Here is an 18,806-nt window from a genome sequence, read left to right as displayed (position 1 = left end):
ACAACGAAGAGTTTCCACCTCTTAATGATAATAGAAATTTTAAACCTAATCAGCGGAATCAAAATTCATGGTCGACACATTTCAAGGAATCTACATTTGATCTTCCAGGAAATAACACATTTTCTCAAAGGAATGACTTGTTTTCACCTAAAGAACTGATGTCCATTTACAACGAAATGATTTACAATATCCAGCGATGTCGTACGAAGTTCGAACAATTAGAAACTCTAGGTGAACTAGTGATGAAATACCTGCAGCCTGATCATGTCGACAAACCGTAATACTAAATTAAAAATTCTATATTGGAATGCACACAGTGTACAGAAGAAAGTCCTCGAAATATTCGATTATCTCATTAAGAACAAAATTTATCTTTACCTAAAACTTACCTTTATTTACCAACAAAAAACCAACAAAGTTGCTGACTAGTTACAATGAAATATTGTCACCTGAAGTAATAGATTTCGCGAACTTTTTAGAACGATAATATCGTCCAGCAAACGATCGAAGCCAATTTCAGAAATATTTCCATTTAAACGAAATCGTCAACGGAAAAAAAAACAAGGACATAAGAGTATCAGATTAACAAAAACCAATTTAGCTGGATGCTCTTGCGGTTGAGTTTTGAGTTACTTAAAACTTCCCTGACACTCAAATTACTTAAATCATTAAATATTATTGAAAGAAAAATGATACGTGATGCGTATAAACAAGTACATGAGCAACATACGTCTTATTTGAAGAACATCAATCTGTTTTTTTTTGCATCTTGAATTCGAAAATTTCTACTCCTGAATAGTGAACATACAAGAGGGTATGGCCGTATCACACAAATGGAACAGCATGAAATTTATATCTAAAGTGGCCGGTGTTGCCACCATTTAACTGAGAAAAAAGGTCACTATCAAGTAGTTCACTACTAGATTATGCTCCATTTTCATCAAACAGAAATTGTAGGGCCACCGGTCATTTTACATCCAAATCACATATGTAGAAGGTTTCATTTTGGCCCTACCCTGCAATATATGTTCACTGCTCCTGAATGTTTCGTTGATTTACGGTTCGAATATCTGATTATTCTTTTCGCTCAATGTCAGGGTCAACAACATAAATTTACATTATTGTTGTACATGTAAATAATGCTCACACATGGAATGCGAGCTATTCTCATTTACCAATACAATTAAAATGCATTTAATACACGATAAACTCTTCCGTTTTGTATCAAACAGAAACAATCCGCGTCAAACCATTTTTCAGAATCAGTTTGTGGTCTTCGATGTACCTTTTACGGTGCTAATTTTGAGAGTTTTTTTCTTTTCTTTTATTTTATAACGTTCCTATATTTGTCTGCCTATATGTTAGACTTAACGAGAAACTTGTTTTGTTCAGTATTTAATGTAGTTTTGATAATAATATGTCATCTGTTTTTGTCGTTATGTAAAGCTGTTTCGGTTGGAGCAACCGAAGCCAAGCAGAAAAACAATAAGAATGGGAAAATTCTGAGATTGGTACACGTGGTTGGTATATTTTTATTTGATTATTTCTTGAATAAAAGCAAATTTTAAGCAGCTATAAATACCATAGTGATAAGAAATAAATTGTCGAACTGTACTGTTCAATGAAAAAGAAGGTGAATTTATGTAGCAGCGAGAACCTTTTTGTTCAATCGTCTGTTATGGCTGAGCAGAGCATGTACGACTGTCAATTCAATTCATCAATTTACTTCGAAGTCCTTTTGAAATCTAAATCAGAAATCCGTTTCTTAATTTCCTTGAATTCAATTTCTTGATTCTTGTACCACTTTAATTGCAAGTCTCACCCAACCTCATTACTGGAAAACTATTTCAATTTTCATTTGTACTCTACTTTGTGTTAGAAAACTTGAAATACACGCAGTATCTTAGAATAGAATATTACTTAGAGTGTGACGAGTGTGACGTGAGTCATCTGATAGTGTTTGCTGTTAGAATTAGTCAAATCAAATCCAGACGTTGAATATTTAAAGTGCTTTCCGAATCAAACCCGACGTAAAATTTTTGAAATAAAAAAAAATCACAAAATTTCGAACTTGAAATTGTCTTGAAGGACAGATCATCATTAGAATACATAGGAGAAGACGCCTCTGCCTAATAGATTTTTTTGTTTAAATTTAGTATATTATGTGATACGGTGCGTTTTACAACATAAAGCTCCATATTCCAACGCAAAACATACAAAACCATCAATCAATTAAACCTGAAATGCTATTTACATAAACGCCGATAAAAAAAAGTTTAGAAAAAAAAGTTTTTTTTTTGTACAAAAATCGTGATTAGACATTTTATTATAAATAAAGCACTCGCTCAAACTAATACGCAATGGCTGAGTGTTTCAGCAAGCGTTCAGCTGTGTTTTGTAGCATCATGTTAGTTATTGGTTTAGTGTTAATTTTGTGCTTAAGTGCATTCGGTGCACGTAACTCACCTGTGAACTTTCGAGCTAATCAATCTCCCGAGGATCCAAATAAAATTTTGCGATTCGTTCATACGGTAAGACCTTGAAATGTATTTTTTTTTCATTTACATTGCATAATCACGTAAAGCATTGTACTTACGAGGTTCCAAGTTGTTATTTGACAAGTGGGGAATACAGCCCTTCTACACTACTTGGAACCTCGGAAGTAATATACTATAATGATGTGGTTCTTTTAAGTCGACAAAGTTCCGGGTTTCTGAGACATTTACATTGGGGTTGTGGTGGTTGAATATTTTTGTTAATGTGGGAGTAATCTCCTAAAACGTTACATCAATTAACAATATTTCTGTCGCAACCTTTTGTGAGTCCCGGAAGACATGAAGCAGAAAGTCACTTTTAAGCAGAAAGTCAAGATTAATTTTTAGAATTTTATTGATCGTCACCTGGAAAATGTGAATCGTCTACCACTATGTTTTGTGTGTAAAATCATAAAATTAAAGCCAGGAAAACCACTCGAAACATTATATTTTCCATCGATCATTATTTCAGTTAAACAAGCGTAACATTTAGCATAAATTTAAAAACGAAAAACCAGTTGCGTTTGTTGTACAATTTTAAATGCTGCGACAAGCCCCGTACGAATCCGTATACCTTAGTACATAAACCTCTAATGTGATGGGCATACCCAACCCAGTTGCGAAACGTATTCGAATGGTGTGAAGGAATACCTAGTAGGTATTACCTACTGCTGGAAAATTCTTTCCCATGCGCCGGACTCATTTTCGAAAATCTGCAAGAAATAAAAATTCTATTTTATAAAATTCGGACCATTAAACCTAATAGCCTACAGTTCTTTGTACGGAGCTGAAAACTGAATGAATAAATCCACTTTAGTCTACAGAAAAAACGAATATAAAATTTATTTGTTTTCAGCCATAAAATTTGTTTATTTCAAACTGATGTCATCATATTATACCTTTACTATCGCACTGTAAATGATGGGGAATAACTATAAATATTTATGGAATTCCTAATTGTTCTACGTAGTCCAAGCCAAGTATAAGTGAATTCACACTAACAATCCAAGTAGTTATTTCGCTATCATTCCAGGTTTATAGAATTCCAGGAATGTTTTTATTAAACCAACTAACCTTTTCGTACGTAATAGTTGAAAATGTTTTTGCCTAGTCCCACAGCTAATCGCTTGTTTTCGATGCTCAGATCGGATTACACAATGTTAATCGATACATCCCACAGAACGAGCTATTAGCTATAAAAAAAATTAGGTAGAAATCGGTTCACTTCACCACAAATAAAGCGAAAATGTTTTATGATTTTACGATATATGGTCGAAACATGTTAAGATGCATCTTAAAATTGTTGAGGAAATTGTTTAGCGCGATTTTTAGCTAGACAGACAGTGATGAATGTTAAAAACAAGTGGCAATGATGAAAACAAATTAAGACTCTGCGATTTTGATCTCGACCAACGCACTTCAAGCATGAGTGGTACTATAAATAGGGTACTGAAGATTGACAGTGTGTCACACAACTGTCAAACACTGTAAAAAATCCATTTCATCGACAGCTGTCGACTATGATCACTTTTGCTTGAATTGTCTGGACCAAAACCTTTAATTCATTTTTTTTTCTCCGAGTTAATTTCTTTACAATAAACGTGCGTCTTACATAACTACTACTTTTTCAAACAGGTTTTCAGACATGGCCCTAGAACACCAGCCGATACATATCCGACGGATCCTCACTTCAATGAAACATTTTATCCGTATGGATGGGGACACATCACAAATGTACGTTGCCGAAGGGTCATTTTTTTATTGCTTTTTTTTGCTCAACTTTGATTTCATTAAAATCTTAGGATGGCAAAAAGTACATGTATGAATCTGGTCAGTGGCTTAATCAACGATACGGACGTTTCCTCGGAAATCTTTACGTACCCGATGTATGAATGTGATTTCCTTGTGTCAATTTTATGTCATGCTCTGAATTGCTTTTCTTTTGAGTAGGCTGTGTGGGCTCAGACTACTGGTGTGACGCGTACACAAATGTCTATGGCTACACTTCTCGCCGGTCTTTTTCCCCCAAGAGACACAGCAATGGAGTGGAATCGGCGGCTAAATTGGCAACCCATACCTATTTTTTCGGAACCTCTTGACGAAGATACTGTAAGTGTGAAAATGCAGCACATTGAAAACACGTTTTTAATTAAATTTTTCTCGCAGCTGTTACTGGTACGTACTCCATGCCCAAGATACTACGAAGCGCTGAAGGAAGTATTCGAATCTCCGGAACTGAAGCAAGTGGAAAGGGATAATGCTGAAATGTACAAGGAATTGACGGAACTAACTGGAATGGACATTAAAACACCTGACGACATTCAATCGCTGTACAGTACGCTCCGAGCTGAAAGTGAATATGGATTGAAATTGCCCAGTTGGACCAAAAACTACTATCCCGATAAACTATTGAATTTGACCGAACTCAGCTACATCTACAACGTATACACGGACGAAATGAAAAAATTTAAAGCCGGACCGTTCCTCGAGAAAATGATCAACGAATGGAACCAGAAAAAGGCAGGTGTCATCAAACCGAAAGATCGGAAAATGTTCTTGTACACCGGTCACGATTCGACAGTGGTAAATATTTTGCATGCCATCGGTGTCTGGGAACAGCAGTTGCCAGTTTATGGAATTATGGCCATTTTTGAGCTACTAGAAGACAAGGCAACTGGAGAGTACGGTATTTCTATTTATCTGAGAAACAGTGCAAAAAGTGGCGCCATTCCACTTACCATCCCAGGTTGTGACCATTTTTGTCCATTGGATCAGTTCATCGAATTGACCAAAAAGTTTATCATTGCGGATAAGGCTAGTGAGTGTGCTGCAAGAGATAAAAGTTTTACAACTCCGCCACCTTCAGGTCCTTGAAATTTTAACAAAATATTTTTTTTTACCGTTTTTGTTTCAGTAAATAAACTTTGAATCAAACATTTTAATTTGTATACTCAACGCGTCGATCATTAAATTGTAATTTTTGTATGAAATTTAGTTTCATTTTACGGGAGAAGTGAGAAAAGCAAACTTCAAAAAACTTGTGGAGTTTAAGAGAGAAAATTGAAGAAATATAAGATCCACTTGTATTACAGCTCACACGACTCCTCAACAAAAAGAAGTTTTTCTGGAATGCACCCAAAAACTAAGAACGCATATCGATTCAGGAACCTATTGGGAGCTCAGAACATCATTCAGCAAAATCGGTCTGGTTCCTTTCCCATACAAAATTTTTCATTTCATGAAATTTCATCCACCCCTCTGAATTCGTTTTGTCACAAAAGTGCAGTGAATGAACATATTTTGATCGAAGTTAATTTTTGTCTATAGTCAGAGGTCAATCCTTTCTAACGATACCACACTCAATGTGTTTCATGTGAGAAACATCACTTTGTTGACTTGAAAATTGTCGTGAAGTCTCCCCCTGTGAAAAAAGTTCACCTAAAACTTAATTTTCAATGACGGCAGTGACGTTGTAAGACGGTATATTTATCAGCTCCAATTAGTCAAAGCCCTTAGAAAGCCTTTTAGTCAATTAAACCAGGTGTTAGAAAAAATATCTTCGTTCGCCAAAAATGTACTGAAACAGTCGATTTGCGAAAAACAGAATTTGTTCCACAACTTTTCCTAATCGTATACGACAACTGAAAAGCTCGAAAAACGTAAAGCGAGCGGATTGACGCAAGAGACTGGGCTAAATAGAAAGATTGTCAAATTCATTAATGCAATAGTATTGCCATTGAATTAGTATCTCATTGGAAATTGTCCAAAAATGTTTTATGTTTAGATTTTTTAAAATTTTCATTTTAGTCGCTAAACAAAACAGATAGAGTATAGAACCTATCTTCTTAATAACGAAAAAATGATAAGTATTCGATATTATTAAATAGATCTAGAACTGCAGAGGAGGTAGAACACGAGGAAGTAACGGTAACATAAGCTCTTGTGTATTAAAATGGAAATGAAAGTGTAACTGTGGATTTACATAGCAACGTAAAAGTGACAGATGCAATGTTTTTTAAATACTGCAACCCGAAATTTCATTCATAAAATTAAAATTATGAATGAAATTTCGAGTTGCCGTATGAGAAAATTTTTGCATCTGTCACTTTTACGTTGCTATGTAAATCCACAGTAAGTTTCCTGTTTTATAGTCCTATGTATGCATTGAAATCATGTTGTAGTTTGTAAAGTCAAAAAAATGTCATTTGCATGTGTCGGGGCCGAAAATGAGGGAGTTTTGAGATTTTTCTCTGGTTTTCGACCCCTTACATTGATTTTAGGTACGGAATATGTGTGTCAACGGATATATTTCAAAAGTTCACGTTTGAAAACTTCGGAGACATTCCGAATGTGATTACAGTCGTAGATGATTTGCTTATTTTCGCGAAAACGGTTGAAGAGCATGATAAGACGTTAATGGCGGTCATTGAAAGAGCCAAGAAGCTTAACGTGAAATTTAATCCTGACAAATTTCAATTCCGAGTTTCCAAAGTCAAGTATTTGGGTCACGTTTTTACCAAAGAAGGCATGTTCATAGATGATGACCGCGTACGTTCCATTGAGATGCTTCGTGATCCTCACGACAAAAAAAACGTTACAGTCATTTATGGGCGTGTTGAACTACGTACGACAGTTCATACCTAATTTGTCGAAGCTAACGGAACCTCTTAGAGAACTCTTGAAGAAGGGTGTACTGTTTCAGTGGACGGAGATTCATTCTAATGCTGTTAAGGTAATCAAGCAGAAGCTGATTAGTGCACAGGTGTTAAAGCCTTTCGATCCAGATAGGCCCATTGTGATTCAAACTGACGCTTCTAAGAATGGTATGGGATCGTGTTTGATGCAAGATGGTCTCCCTGTAGCTTATGCTTCGCGTAGTCTAACAGAGACTGAGAGAAGGTATGCCCAGATTGAGAAAGAGTTTTTGGCTATCACTTTCGCGTGTAAGAAGTTTCACTATCTGATTTATGGTAGGGATGTGGAAGTGAAAAGTGATCATAAGCCCCTTATTTCCATAATGAAGAAAGACATGCACAAGATACCCTCGGCGAAGTTGCAAAGGATGAGGCTCAAGCTGTTGAATTATAACCTTAAAGTAGAGTTTATTCCTGGGAAGTATCTTTACATAGCTGATTATTTGAGTAGAAATTATTTAGATACAGGGGATTCTGAAGGAGATGCTGATTTCACGGGTTCAGTGTTGTCTATTAATGTTTCCGACCAGCGAGAAGGAGAATTCAGGCAGGAAACTGTGAAAGACGGTACTCTGAGCGTGGTTTTGAGATATTGTCTCAATGGGTGGCCGACTGATAGGACTAAGGTTCCAGATGAGGTCAAGCCGTATTTTAAGGTAAGGAATGATATTCTGGTTGAGAGTGGAATTTTGTTCTATGGTGATCGTATAATAGTGCCGCGTTCATTGAGACAGTCGACGCTGAGTCTTTTACATGAGGCACATTTGGGAATTAATAAAACTGGTAAGCGTGCGAGAGAACTGTTTTATTGGCCTAATATGAATTCAGATGTTGCGACGGTCACTCAGGATTGCCTAGTGTGCAACAGGTTCTTAAAGTCTAATTCGCGTGAGCCGATGATTCCGCATGATATTCCTACCCTTCCGTTTAACAAGGTAGCATGTGACATTTTGGAACATGAAGGAAAGCTGTATTTAGTGTTGATGGATTATTTCAGCAAGTGGCTAGAGTTAAAAGGAATAAAAAACAAAGGGTCTAAGGAAGTGATAAGGGTTTGGGTGGAAATTTTTTCTAGTCTAGGCGTTCCTCGGGAAATAATGGCTGATAATGTGCCGTTTAGTTCGCTTGAGTGTCGAGACTTTGCAAAACGTTGGAACTCGGAAATTGTTACGAGTTCACCGCGGTATCCGAGGTCAAACGGGCAAGCTGAGCGCGCCGTTCAGATTGCCAAGAAGATTTTGAAAAAGTCGAAAAGTGACGAAGATGTTATGATCGGTCTTTTGGAGTATCGAAATGCGCCGACGAAGGACATGTTTCTTTCGCCTGCGCAGTTGATAGCTAATCGCCGATTCAGGACGAAACTCGCGAAATTGCCTAAAAACAATCGTCCAAAACAGATACACAAATAACTATTGAACGAAAGATTTTGAACCGCCGCCTATTGTTCGTTCTCTTTTTTACACAGGATTTTAAATTTAGTACTCAAATGGCAGCTCCTTTTGACATAAAACTTTGCGTTAAATAAATCACAACGAAAAATATCTGAGCTTACGTTTGAAAGTATTGTAACTTGAAGATGATCTATCCAACGTTTTTCACAATAGAGGCAATGGAAAGTCCTACTTTTCGTCACTTGTTGCGAGAAATTAGTTGACTGTCCGTTGAAAATATTTGAATATTTGGCGCACTAATCACTGACATTTCGGTTCAACTCATTAACATAATCAAAGCTTTGACATAATAAACAAAAAATCGGCTGTCAAAAAATACAAACAACGCAAGAAAAGCTGATTTATCATTCTCAATGTATATATGAGGTCAGTCACTCATTCATATCCGTTTCCACAACTCTTTTTTTAAACTACATTTTTTGGTGACTAAACTTGCGAAATTCTGTCTACAATTCTCATCAGTTAAAAATATATATTCAAGGGAACTGTCCACCGGGCTAGTTTCTTTTCTAGAATTTATAAGTGACTCACATATTCTAAACGTGAATTGCAATTTCAATTAACAATGAATGTGGTAGTACATTCAAAAACGAAAGAGCCAACATTAGCATGGAATAAGGAGATATCGAAGGGACAAAGCGTTATCAAAGTACATATGAATCCGCTGCAAAGGGACATTCCAAAAAATAAAGTGCGAGTTGTATGTATGAGCGATACGCATTCACTGACTCATCGGATTCAGTTCGATATATGTGACGGTGATATTTTTATTCATGCTGGAGATTTCACAAACACAGGCAAGAGGGAGGAAGTGATAGGATTTAATTCGTGGCTTGGTATATATTACTAATGAACTAATGTATTCCCGAAGATCCATCTATCATTTCCAATTCTAAACAGGCTCATTACCACATAAACATAAACTGGTCATTGCTGGCAATCATGAACTGAGTTTTGACCCTTCTCATAATAAGCCACTGGTGCTATCGCAAGGTATACCAATACATATTGTAAGACAAAGTAACGTTGCCCCAAATTGTATAAGTAATTAGACTTCCAATCATCTCGGAATTTTGTTTTGAGAATTTCCGAAAATTACCCCTGCGCTTTACACTCGTTCAGGGAAAGAATATTTTCCGAGTCAGCTACTTATAGTCAATAGTCATACGCCAGTATCAATTGTAAAACTGGTTTGTTAATAATATCCTTTTCACCATCCTTTTAGACCATTTAGACTATTTTGAGAAATCGAATTTCTCAAAATTTCTCAATTATTTCTCAAAGAAATTCTCAAAAATTTCTCAAATTTCTCAAAATTCTCAAATTTCTCAAAAATATAAAAAATTTCTCAAAAATTTCTCAAAAATTTCTCAAAGAATTTCTCAAAAATAGTCCCTGTTTTAGACGACTGTCCCACATCAGACAATGGTCGCGATTTTCGAGAATACCTCACCAATTGTACATATTTAGAGGACCAGTTAGTAGAATTGTACGGACTGAAAATATATGGTACACCATGGCAACCAGAATTCGGTAATTGGGCTTTCAATGTTCCCCGCGGGCAAGATATCCTGGATAAATGGAACAAAATACCAGCAGACATTGACATTCTTATTAGTCACGGACCACCAATAGGCCATGGTGACTTGTGTCGATCTGGGCTTCGAGCCGGTTGCGTTGAACTTCTGTCGACAGTTCAACAGCGGGTCAAACCGAAATTCCACATTTTTGGTCATATTCATGAAGGCTATGGCGTCACATCGGATGGCAAAATTACATTTATTAATGCAACGACATGTAATTATCAATATCAACCCGTGAATCCGCCAATTGTGTTTGATATGGATTTGCCGAAAGATTTTTCGAAAGATTAGAATTTACGTGACGTCCTTTTCGGTCATGATGATTTTCTGTTGTATTTTCAAAAATTAAATTAGAATTTTAATTGGGAACACAAAATCGACGTTTTTTTTACACAGTTGTTAGAATTGACCATGTCGAAGCAACAAAGGTCCATTCTTACGGAAGCACCACCTCTAGATTTGCTAATGTCCAAGGACTTAACTAAAGTTCTTACGTTCTAATGGTTCAATGGTTTTATCAGGAGAAACTTAAAGCGTCGTCGTTCCACTCACACGTGTGGAATGGATGAAACGAAAAGAGAGATCATACTGTTATGTGATGGAGTACATGTCGAACTTCAAACTGGTATTTAAGTCGTCGAATTTGAAATAAATAAGCAGAACAGAATCAAGTTCTTAGAAAAATATAAATTTTTAATTACCCGCTCGTTTTGACCGTAAAAAAAAACGAATATTTTACAAAACCTTGTGACCATTAAGCTGCGAGCGCACTTACACCGTTTAGCTCTCCGTTTACGTTTTAACAATGGAAAGTGGGAGGAGCTTCCATTGTTCACTCGTAAACGGAGTGCTAAACGGCGTAAGTGCGCTCGCAGCCTTAAGTATAGTTTCCACTTAAAAAGAGCACTCCGTTTAGCCTCCGTCTACATGACATTTGTAAAATAGAACAAAGGAACTGTCACGTAAACGGAGTAAAAAATTGAAATAAATTCAATTTCCACTCCGTTTGCGTGACAGTTCTTTTGTTCTATTTTACAACTGTCATGTAGACGGAGGCTAAACGGAGTGCTCTTTTTAAGTGGAAACTATACTTTAAAACACCGATTCTTATTTCCTATCGAAAACTGTCATCGAAAACAAAATCGTCTGTGTCTTCGTCAAAATGATCACAATTATTATCTTCTTTCGTATTGAATCGAATGTCTGAATTCAGTAAGTCGTCTAAGTCTATGGAATCAAAATCGTCCGAAATATCGTCAGTATGTTGACTATACTCAACGTCGACATCTTCTTCGTCGAGATTTTCGCCAATATCTCCATAATTCGTTGAATAGTCAGGTGGATGAAAATGTTCCACACAGGGTTCGTGTGGAGGGTACTCAATGCTAACGGATGAATCATTTTCCACAAACGTGTCGTAGAGTTTTGCAGTTTCGGTTCGGCTACAATCGCAGCAATCGCATGGATTTCCAATAAAGTCGTCAAATGAACTCGTGTCAGTAAAATCGTCATCCCAATCATCCAATTTGTAAGCGTGGCTTTCGTATTGATCTACGAAATTGTCTTCGTGAGTTTCACTATCTGTGTGATTTTTATGATGGCTGTCCTTCGAAGCGTTTGGTGATGTGGTTGGACTGTTTGGAATCACGGATATGTCCTTGTCTTTCTTCGACACGTCCTCCGTTTCAATATCCCTCGCATCATTTGTTATATTGACAGAAATACTGTTAATTGTGACTTCTTGTAGCTTAGGAATGCCCAGTTGTTCAGGCTCAATATCTAATTTCTTTGTCATGTCCCGTCTTATAGAATCATCGTCATCTGTAACGTTATGGTATAACTTTCCTGGTATGCTCACGGTTTTTGGATCAGATTTTGAATCAGTTGAATTCGGGAATGAGTCGCCACCAGTTTCGTTAGTTTTCGCTGGTTTTACTGCAACTGTGTTAAGTACATTTTCTGTAGTATTTTCTTGAACTTCCACTTCACTTATTGTTACTGGGTCAGTGACCACTGCATTAAGTTTATTTTCAGGAAGATCTTCCGAGATAGAACCATTTTTCGTATCACCCATTGGTGTTGAATATTCCATGTCCACGTTCGCATGAGTTGTATTCAACTTCAGTCCAGTTTTTTCGGCAGAAGTTCCAGATTTACTTAAGAGGTCTGCATGTATTACTGAAGCATTATTGTCAGATTTCGTCTCAATTGTTTCTTTGATGAAATTCTTTGGAGGATTGAGCCTCTCTGAAGCATTCGAATCGCTTTCAGTAGAATCGTATGTCGTTGGCTTCGTTTCTGCTGTTGGCTTTGTTTCGGCAGTTGTGTTTTGAGAGACTACTGGAATGTCTCCACTGAGAGATCCGCTTTCAATTTTACCATCGTATTCCAGTGCTATGTTCTCAGCACCTTTTATTTCCATCGAAATTTCTGTCGTGGATGAAATTGGATTCGTTGTTGAGCTGTTCGAACTTGTTGAATCATTTTCCGGTAGGACAGTCTCGGCAGTTTCGATTTCTTTTATGTCCTGAATGCTAGCTGCAGGAAAGTTCGTGTTGGGTAAATTTTTGTCGTCTGCTACTTGAACATCTAGTGAAATATGCCTTGAATGAGTCACTTGTAGCTTTTTACGATTTCTGACTGACCTTTGACTTTCACTTGTTCCGAAGCCGATAATAAATTTTCTTGAGCTCTTTTGTATTCTGCAGAATTTGTAAAATCGATTTCACCTATGCGTAACAATGGAACCTCTGTTGACTGTTCATCAGAATCTGTTTGTGTGGTGGCGTTGACGGGATCTGGGGCTATAGTTGTTTCTATTTTTTTTTAATGACAAATTAGAAATTCTAACGATCTTTTGAACGTTCTGTATAAATCAATCACCTGGCGAAGAACCTGTACCGCCTGAGGTGTCATTGCTTGTTTGTCGTTTTCTCCTTTTGGGAATAGCTTGTCCTGTGAATGCTGCTAAATGAAGATCATGGTTCGAATCACCAGCCTGCTGTGGGTTCCATTGGTGATCTGGAAATAAAAGTTCAGTTTAGCCAACGAATCCAATGTTTTTCGGTATTTTTACCGTTGTTTTTTATCCCAGTTTCATCGGTTTTGCACTTATTACCACAATCGAATTTGTTTTCAAACGATATCGGAGAACCATTCATAGTCTATAAAACATTAGATTATTTGTAGTCTATGTGGTGGTCATCTAATTAATTTAACTTTTAGCTTACGTTTACACAATACCATGCAACGAACATAAAAATAAACTTTTTGCAGTGCATGTTTGTAATTTGATAAATAAATTTTTTTATTGACTAAAATAATGCACTCGTTTGGCTCCCTTTATAACCTTTTGATTCGGTTCGCAAATTGAGTGAACGTGATAACCTTGATGGCAAATTTTGTGGTGCAACGGATTTCACTTCAATTGAAAATGAAGAAATTCAACAATGTTTTTAGAAGAGATCATGTCAGTTTTGTTATTCCATCATTTATATTTACATAATACCTACGATGAACGTTAATTCGTACGTGGTTGCAATATATTTCTTCCGGATACTTTGTAAATACTGTGGTCACGTTTGACTTTTCTACTCGGTTGCAAATAAGTGCAAGGGCTATGTAAATAGAAACCCTGCGAACGAAATTCTACTTTTCAAGATTACGGAGGGAATACGATAATGTGTTATTTATGAATGATTTAGATGTATAAGTATGGCACGAGACCGCATGCCTAATTAGTTTTTAAATTTTGCACATTATGATGTTAAGCATAAATGACAAATTCGCGTTGTTAATTCAAATTGACGTAGTGTGTAATAGTTATATATGCAACGTTGTATGAATCTCACACAAAATAATAGTTATTTTCCTAATGCATGCTAAAATGCTTTTTTAGTAAATTCGCTAAAAAAAAAACCTTTTAACATAAGTTAGAAGTAACTCTTTTCCTAAACGACGTGGGAATTAAACGACAAAGTCGCGATATTTCAACACTAGTTAGGAAAATACCCATTTCCTAACGCATACTGAAAACTGAAATTCTATTCCACAACTCTCTCCGGCTCGCGCTAAAAAAAACCTCTTTCAGCATAAGTTTTTGCTAACCTAAAGACATCAGTACTTGAGTTATATATTGCTTCAGCAATTATAACAGCCCGACTAAGCATTCTAATGAGCGATGCCTCAATTCTTTTCTTTAGTGTAAAGACCCGACCTCAATAATCATATGAAATTGGAGGTAAAACTAAAATCAGAAAGACGCCAAATTATGTTACGGAACCTCAGTTATCGATAAGTACTACAGGATTAAATGCCAAGCTGTGGCAAATATGATCTTATTAGCATGTTCTAAAAATGAATAAAAATATTTGAAATCAATCTCTTCAAAATACTTAGATCAAACGAAGTAATAGATTCTTTATAAAATACTGTTGATAAGCTCGCCACCTGGCCTGCAAAAATAACAGTGCACTCGGTAAACTTCACTGAAGTGCAGAATTTAAAACAGCTGGTGTTCAAGCCATTGTTTATGTATGTTGTGGTAGTGTCCGATGGGACTTCTTCCTGGGCGCTTCCGGAACAACTGACCACATACCAATAGCCTGAATACAATATTTGAATAATCTACATTTTTCACCCACATGCCATCTTGAACTATAACATTCTCAAAATGTGCTTTCTTTCTCACTCACACAGTGAGTGTTAAAGAGTTAGAACGCAAATGATGTAAACAATAGCGTGAACTGCTGCACTTCTGTGAAAGTTATCGAGTCCGAGTGTAGCATGTAATTAGCATAGGGCAGTTGTCGTAAGGTAGGTAGGTAAGGTTGCCTGCACTATGTTTATCTAAGTTCAACGATTCGTTTCATTTAATCTGTTACAGACGGCAAGCATACGAGAAGTATTATTATCGGTTCTATTACTTCTATCAACGCACTGCTCCTAGCATGAACATAAGAAATATTTGGAGGCTGATGAAGTCACAGTAGGCACTGCGTTTCTTTCGTAAAGATAGATGACTTGTTTTCGTTGTATGAGTTAAAACACACAATACAATCAATCTTATCACAAAAACCTCCAAATTGGACATTTGTCAAAGTAGTGTTTATGCTAGGAGCAGTGCGTTGCTTCTATCGATCAAAGTATTTTTAATCTGTTGATTTCAAATCTTGTACTTCCATTTTTTTACATGCATTTTACTAAATAAAAGACCATAATTACCCAGAGCTTGTCATTATTTTTGTCGATCTTATCGATAACAGATGAATAGTATGTGATAGGTCAACTATAGACTGAGGTCCTTCTATTATATGTAACTCCCAGATTTAATGTATAATGGATCAACTGATTGTATGCCAGAAACACAAGTGACTACGTTCATAGCACTGCTAGTAGCAGAGCTGTGCTCGTTACATGTTCTATAGTTAAGGTTGGGAAAATCAAATGCAACCAGAAACAAAAAAGGAAAACAGTGAACTATGGGTAATGCAGTGATACTTTCGACATTTTTAGAATGATTAAGAGCTACGTGACAAATAGAAGATTATGAATAGAAGCAATTTTTTATTAGAAATTTTACCATCATTTCATTACTACATGATCATTTGTAAACAGACCTTGTAGGAATTGGGTATTTTAAGTAAAATTGTGGAGTATGCATGTTTGTATAGATGGTCTGTTGTATGAATTACACAATTTTGAGATAAATTGTCGTTGGTGTAGATGTATTTAACTGGCACAAAATTGTCGTGAAGTGTTGAAATCAATGAAATGGTTCCGATAAAATCAAATTATTGAAACGTATCAGTGTTCATATGAACTCGTGAAACATCCGACACTAGCATTATAGTTTGAATTTAGTTTTCTTGTTAAAGTTTTAAAGTATAGAGAAGATATAATGAAATTTACAATCACATTAACTGTGTTAATAATGGGTACAAATTAATTAAAGTGACAGAATTTGTGTCGAGACAAATTATTAATCTACTCTTTCCAGTCGGAGTTATCGACACCGCACTAGGCATAAATTGCAAGAAAGTTTGTCGTAAGATATATGATCCGTATTGTCTTACGTATGAAGATGGAACGAAAGCAACATTCGCAAACAATTGTGTTCTTGAAATCGAAATTTGTCTCAACGGGCTCAATTCGAGTGAGTAGACCAATCGCCGTTTTCTGTTTAGCTTTTGCTCAGCAGCAATAATTTATTTCCAGAGGGTGAACCGTTAGTGGGCGTTAAGGGCGCTTGTGACGAGGAAGAATATTCCTACTATTCGGATAATGTTACAGACAATATAGACGATTTGGACGCCAAAACTTAGATTTAATATTTCCATTTTTCACTGAAATAAAGTTTTCCATTAAGTTTTTTGATTTATTATGTATTTTATTGTTGGCCGTATCCATAGCAAATACTTTGCAATTTGTTGTAAATTTCATGGCTGTAAGCTTTGGAGAGGTCATGGAGATTATCATATTCTGGTGATACGCCACTTTCTATACTAAAAATTCACCGCTAATAAAGTGATCGGCGTGACTCATACAGCCTTTGTAAATTTAAGGTATATTTCGCATGGTGAGCTTGAAATTTTTTTTAAATTGAAAGTGAATGTACCCAAAATGTTATTGCTGTTTATGTCAGAGGACAAGGCACTGATCATTTTCCAATAAAAATTAAAATCGCTTGTAGGGTAAGCGTACCAATCCTCGGACACGCCCCAATGCTCGGACACTTTGACATTAAAAGTAAATTAATTAACTCTTGCTCGAAAATATAGTGGATGACTATCCTTCAGTTGTAATTTGTAGTTTTCACTATCGATTGATCATAAAATTGGATTCACTAGGAATACTGTGTAATTTTAATCATTGAAACAGTGGCACCACGTACAGAAAAGTGTAATTTTCTACCTGAAAAATAGTTTGTGAGGTGATCAAAACACTTCTTTTTTCTAGTTGAAAATTACTTAATATTGCACAGTGCTATTGTTTTTGAGATTAATTAATGTTCAATTTAATATTATTTTCACTCAAACACGATTATAAAATATTATTTCTACTGTTTTTCGGATGTCCGGTTGATACAAACAGGATATTTCGTTTTGATTCAGTAGTCGGACTATATGGAAAACATATGAAGTGTCAAATTCAACGTATGATGCCATGTGAAATGCACCGAAAATGATACCAAAATTGTGTGACTCAAAAATGCTTTGTAAATTGTAATTTAAATGGTTTTATCTATTCAATTTAGTGTTTTCACTTCATTTGTGGTGTATTTGAATGATTAACAATTAATTTTTCTTATTTTAATGAAAAAAAACCCGTGAAATTGTTGAATTCAGTTAGTGTCCGAACATTGAAATATAGGTGTCCGGGCATAGTTGAAAAGTGTTAGACAATTGGATTTTCATGTTCGGCCGAATGAATGTGTTCATTAAAAATAATTCGGAAACAAATAGTTTGATTAGTTTACATAAAACGAATCTTAATTAAATTTGTGTCTTGAGGAAAATACAAACTATTCAAAATAATAGCTTGTAATTTTGTAATACTTAAACAAAGTCGAAAAAAAAGTTAATCGTCCGAGGATAGGTACGCCTACTACAGGTGGTTTTTGAGATAAACCATTTTTTCATAAAATTTGGGACATCCGTGAGACAGTTTCACCAGAATCCGTTAGCCTGACGCTTAACCTTTCCAATCACGGATATTCACGGATGCTCCAAATTGTATGAAAAAATGGTTTATCTCAAAAAACCCCCGTACAAGCGATTTTAATTTTTATTGGAAAATGATCAGGGCCTAGTCCTCTGACATAAACAGCAATAACATTTTGGGTACATTTACTTTCAACTAAAAAAAATTTCAAATTCACCGTGTCGAAGTTATTTCCTCCCAATTTTGTGAATTTCTGAACTTTCCGTATCTAGAAGATGTAACACTGCATGTATGTACAATGATGAATCCATGCCTAAAGAGACACTTTCTGAAATTAAAATTGGGTTAAGAAAGTTAAGAAATCTTAACTTCCAAGGGTCCACCCAATTTTCATATCAGAAAGTGTCTTTTTAGGCATAAATCCATCTACATATAAATTGGTGGTTCTAGGTACAGCTCTGACTTCTGAATACTAATAAGTTCGCCCAGCTTATGGAATTATCAGATCAGGAGACCAGATCTCATCATATCGAGAAAGGAAAATTTTCACCAATTTACCTGCTACAGGCGGCAAACATATAATGACCAGTATTATTATCGGGTCTATTACTTTCATCTATCAAAAGTAATTTCAATCTGTTGATTTCAAATCTTGTACTTCAATACCTTTTAATTTTACTGTAAAAATGACCATATTACCTAGAGCTTGTCACTATTTTTGTCGTTGTTATCGATAGATGAAATAATTAGACAAATACAAATTTAGTCGATTTATGATCCGAATTTCTCTTTATTTACTCGATTTTAGTAAAAAAAATGAAAATTAGTGTTGATGTACTGTATTTTACCAATCGTCAACTGGTTGAAAATGTTGAGACGTTC

At 35.7% G+C, this 18,806-nt stretch overlaps 3 protein-coding genes across 4 annotated transcripts; 2 read left to right on the top strand and 1 right to left on the bottom strand.

The window, feature by feature from the left end:
• The first annotated feature begins 1,235 nt into the window (after positions 1 to 1,235).
• On the top strand, positions 1,236 to 5,516 carry LOC119081780 (prostatic acid phosphatase-like). Of its 2 annotated transcripts, none has more exons than XM_037190987.1 (5): positions 1,236 to 1,520; positions 4,170 to 4,268; positions 4,337 to 4,420; positions 4,485 to 4,643; positions 4,701 to 5,516. In XM_037190987.1, the coding sequence occupies exons 1-5, from the start codon at positions 1,359 to 1,361 to the stop codon at positions 5,406 to 5,408; spliced, it is 1,212 nt and encodes a 403-aa protein (XP_037046882.1). In that variant the 5' UTR covers positions 1,236 to 1,358; the 3' UTR covers positions 5,409 to 5,516. The 2 variants fall into 2 exon arrangements, with proteins under 2 accessions (XP_037046882.1, XP_037046881.1); XM_037190986.1 differs by lacking the exon at positions 1,236 to 1,520 and adding an exon at positions 2,108 to 2,531.
• LOC119081807 (metallophosphoesterase domain-containing protein 1-like) lies at positions 3,474 to 10,632 on the top strand. Its single transcript, XM_037191038.1, has 4 exons — positions 3,474 to 3,493; positions 9,193 to 9,515; positions 9,580 to 9,672; positions 10,072 to 10,632. Exons 2-4 carry the CDS (start codon positions 9,245 to 9,247, stop codon positions 10,551 to 10,553), a joined length of 846 nt encoding a protein of 281 aa, XP_037046933.1. The 5' UTR covers positions 3,474 to 3,493; positions 9,193 to 9,244; the 3' UTR covers positions 10,554 to 10,632.
• A 744-nt stretch (positions 10,633 to 11,376) lies between these two features.
• On the bottom strand, positions 11,377 to 13,903 carry LOC119081591. The gene is made up of 8 exons (XM_037190625.1): positions 13,764 to 13,903; positions 13,493 to 13,683; positions 13,339 to 13,426; positions 13,146 to 13,283; positions 12,908 to 13,078; positions 12,539 to 12,851; positions 12,022 to 12,424; positions 11,377 to 11,949 (listed from the first exon to the last, which is right to left on the bottom strand). The coding sequence occupies exons 2-8, from the start codon at positions 13,541 to 13,543 to the stop codon at positions 11,377 to 11,379; spliced, it is 1,737 nt and encodes a 578-aa protein (XP_037046520.1). The 5' UTR covers positions 13,544 to 13,683; positions 13,764 to 13,903.
• Between the last annotated feature and the right edge of the window lie 4,903 nt (positions 13,904 to 18,806).

The sequence above is a fragment of the Bradysia coprophila genome, unplaced genomic scaffold (genome assembly GCF_014529535.1).
Source record: "Bradysia coprophila strain Holo2 unplaced genomic scaffold, BU_Bcop_v1 contig_358, whole genome shotgun sequence".
In the NCBI taxonomy this organism is placed as follows: domain Eukaryota; kingdom Metazoa; phylum Arthropoda; class Insecta; order Diptera; family Sciaridae; genus Bradysia; species Bradysia coprophila.
The sequence above is the reverse complement of the archived record's forward strand: the minus strand, read 5'-3'. Positions and strand labels throughout refer to the sequence as shown.

Excerpts from the sequence above, each read along its gene's own strand:
- LOC119081780 (XM_037190986.1), top strand. The coding sequence starts at position 2,361 with ATGGCTGAGTGTTTCAGCAAGCGTTCAGCTGTGTTTTGTAGCATCATG. Across the intron at positions 2,532-4,169 it reads TTTTGCGATTCGTTCATACG|GTTTTCAGACATGGCCCTAG; the intron begins GTAAGACCTTGA and ends TTTTTCAAACAG. Across the intron at positions 4,421-4,484 it reads GAAATCTTTACGTACCCGAT|GCTGTGTGGGCTCAGACTAC; the intron begins GTATGAATGTGA and ends TCTTTTGAGTAG.
- LOC119081807 (XM_037191038.1), top strand. The coding sequence starts at position 9,245 with ATGAATGTGGTAGTACATTCAAAAACGAAAGAGCCAACATTAGCATGG. Across the intron at positions 9,516-9,579 it reads AGGATTTAATTCGTGGCTTG|GCTCATTACCACATAAACAT; the intron begins GTATATATTACT and ends AATTCTAAACAG. Across the intron at positions 9,673-10,071 it reads GCCACTGGTGCTATCGCAAG|TCCCTGTTTTAGACGACTGT; the intron begins GTATACCAATAC and ends TCTCAAAAATAG.
- LOC119081591 (XM_037190625.1), bottom strand. The coding sequence starts at position 13,543 with ATGCACTGCAAAAAGTTTATTTTTATGTTCGTTGCATGGTATTGTGTA. Across the intron at positions 13,284-13,338 it reads AACTGGGATAAAAAACAACG|ATCACCAATGGAACCCACAG; the intron begins GTAAAAATACCG and ends TTTTATTTCCAG. Across the intron at positions 12,852-12,907 it reads GGAACAAGTGAAAGTCAAAG|ATGTTCAAGTAGCAGACGAC; the intron begins GTCAGTCAGAAA and ends ATATTTCACTAG.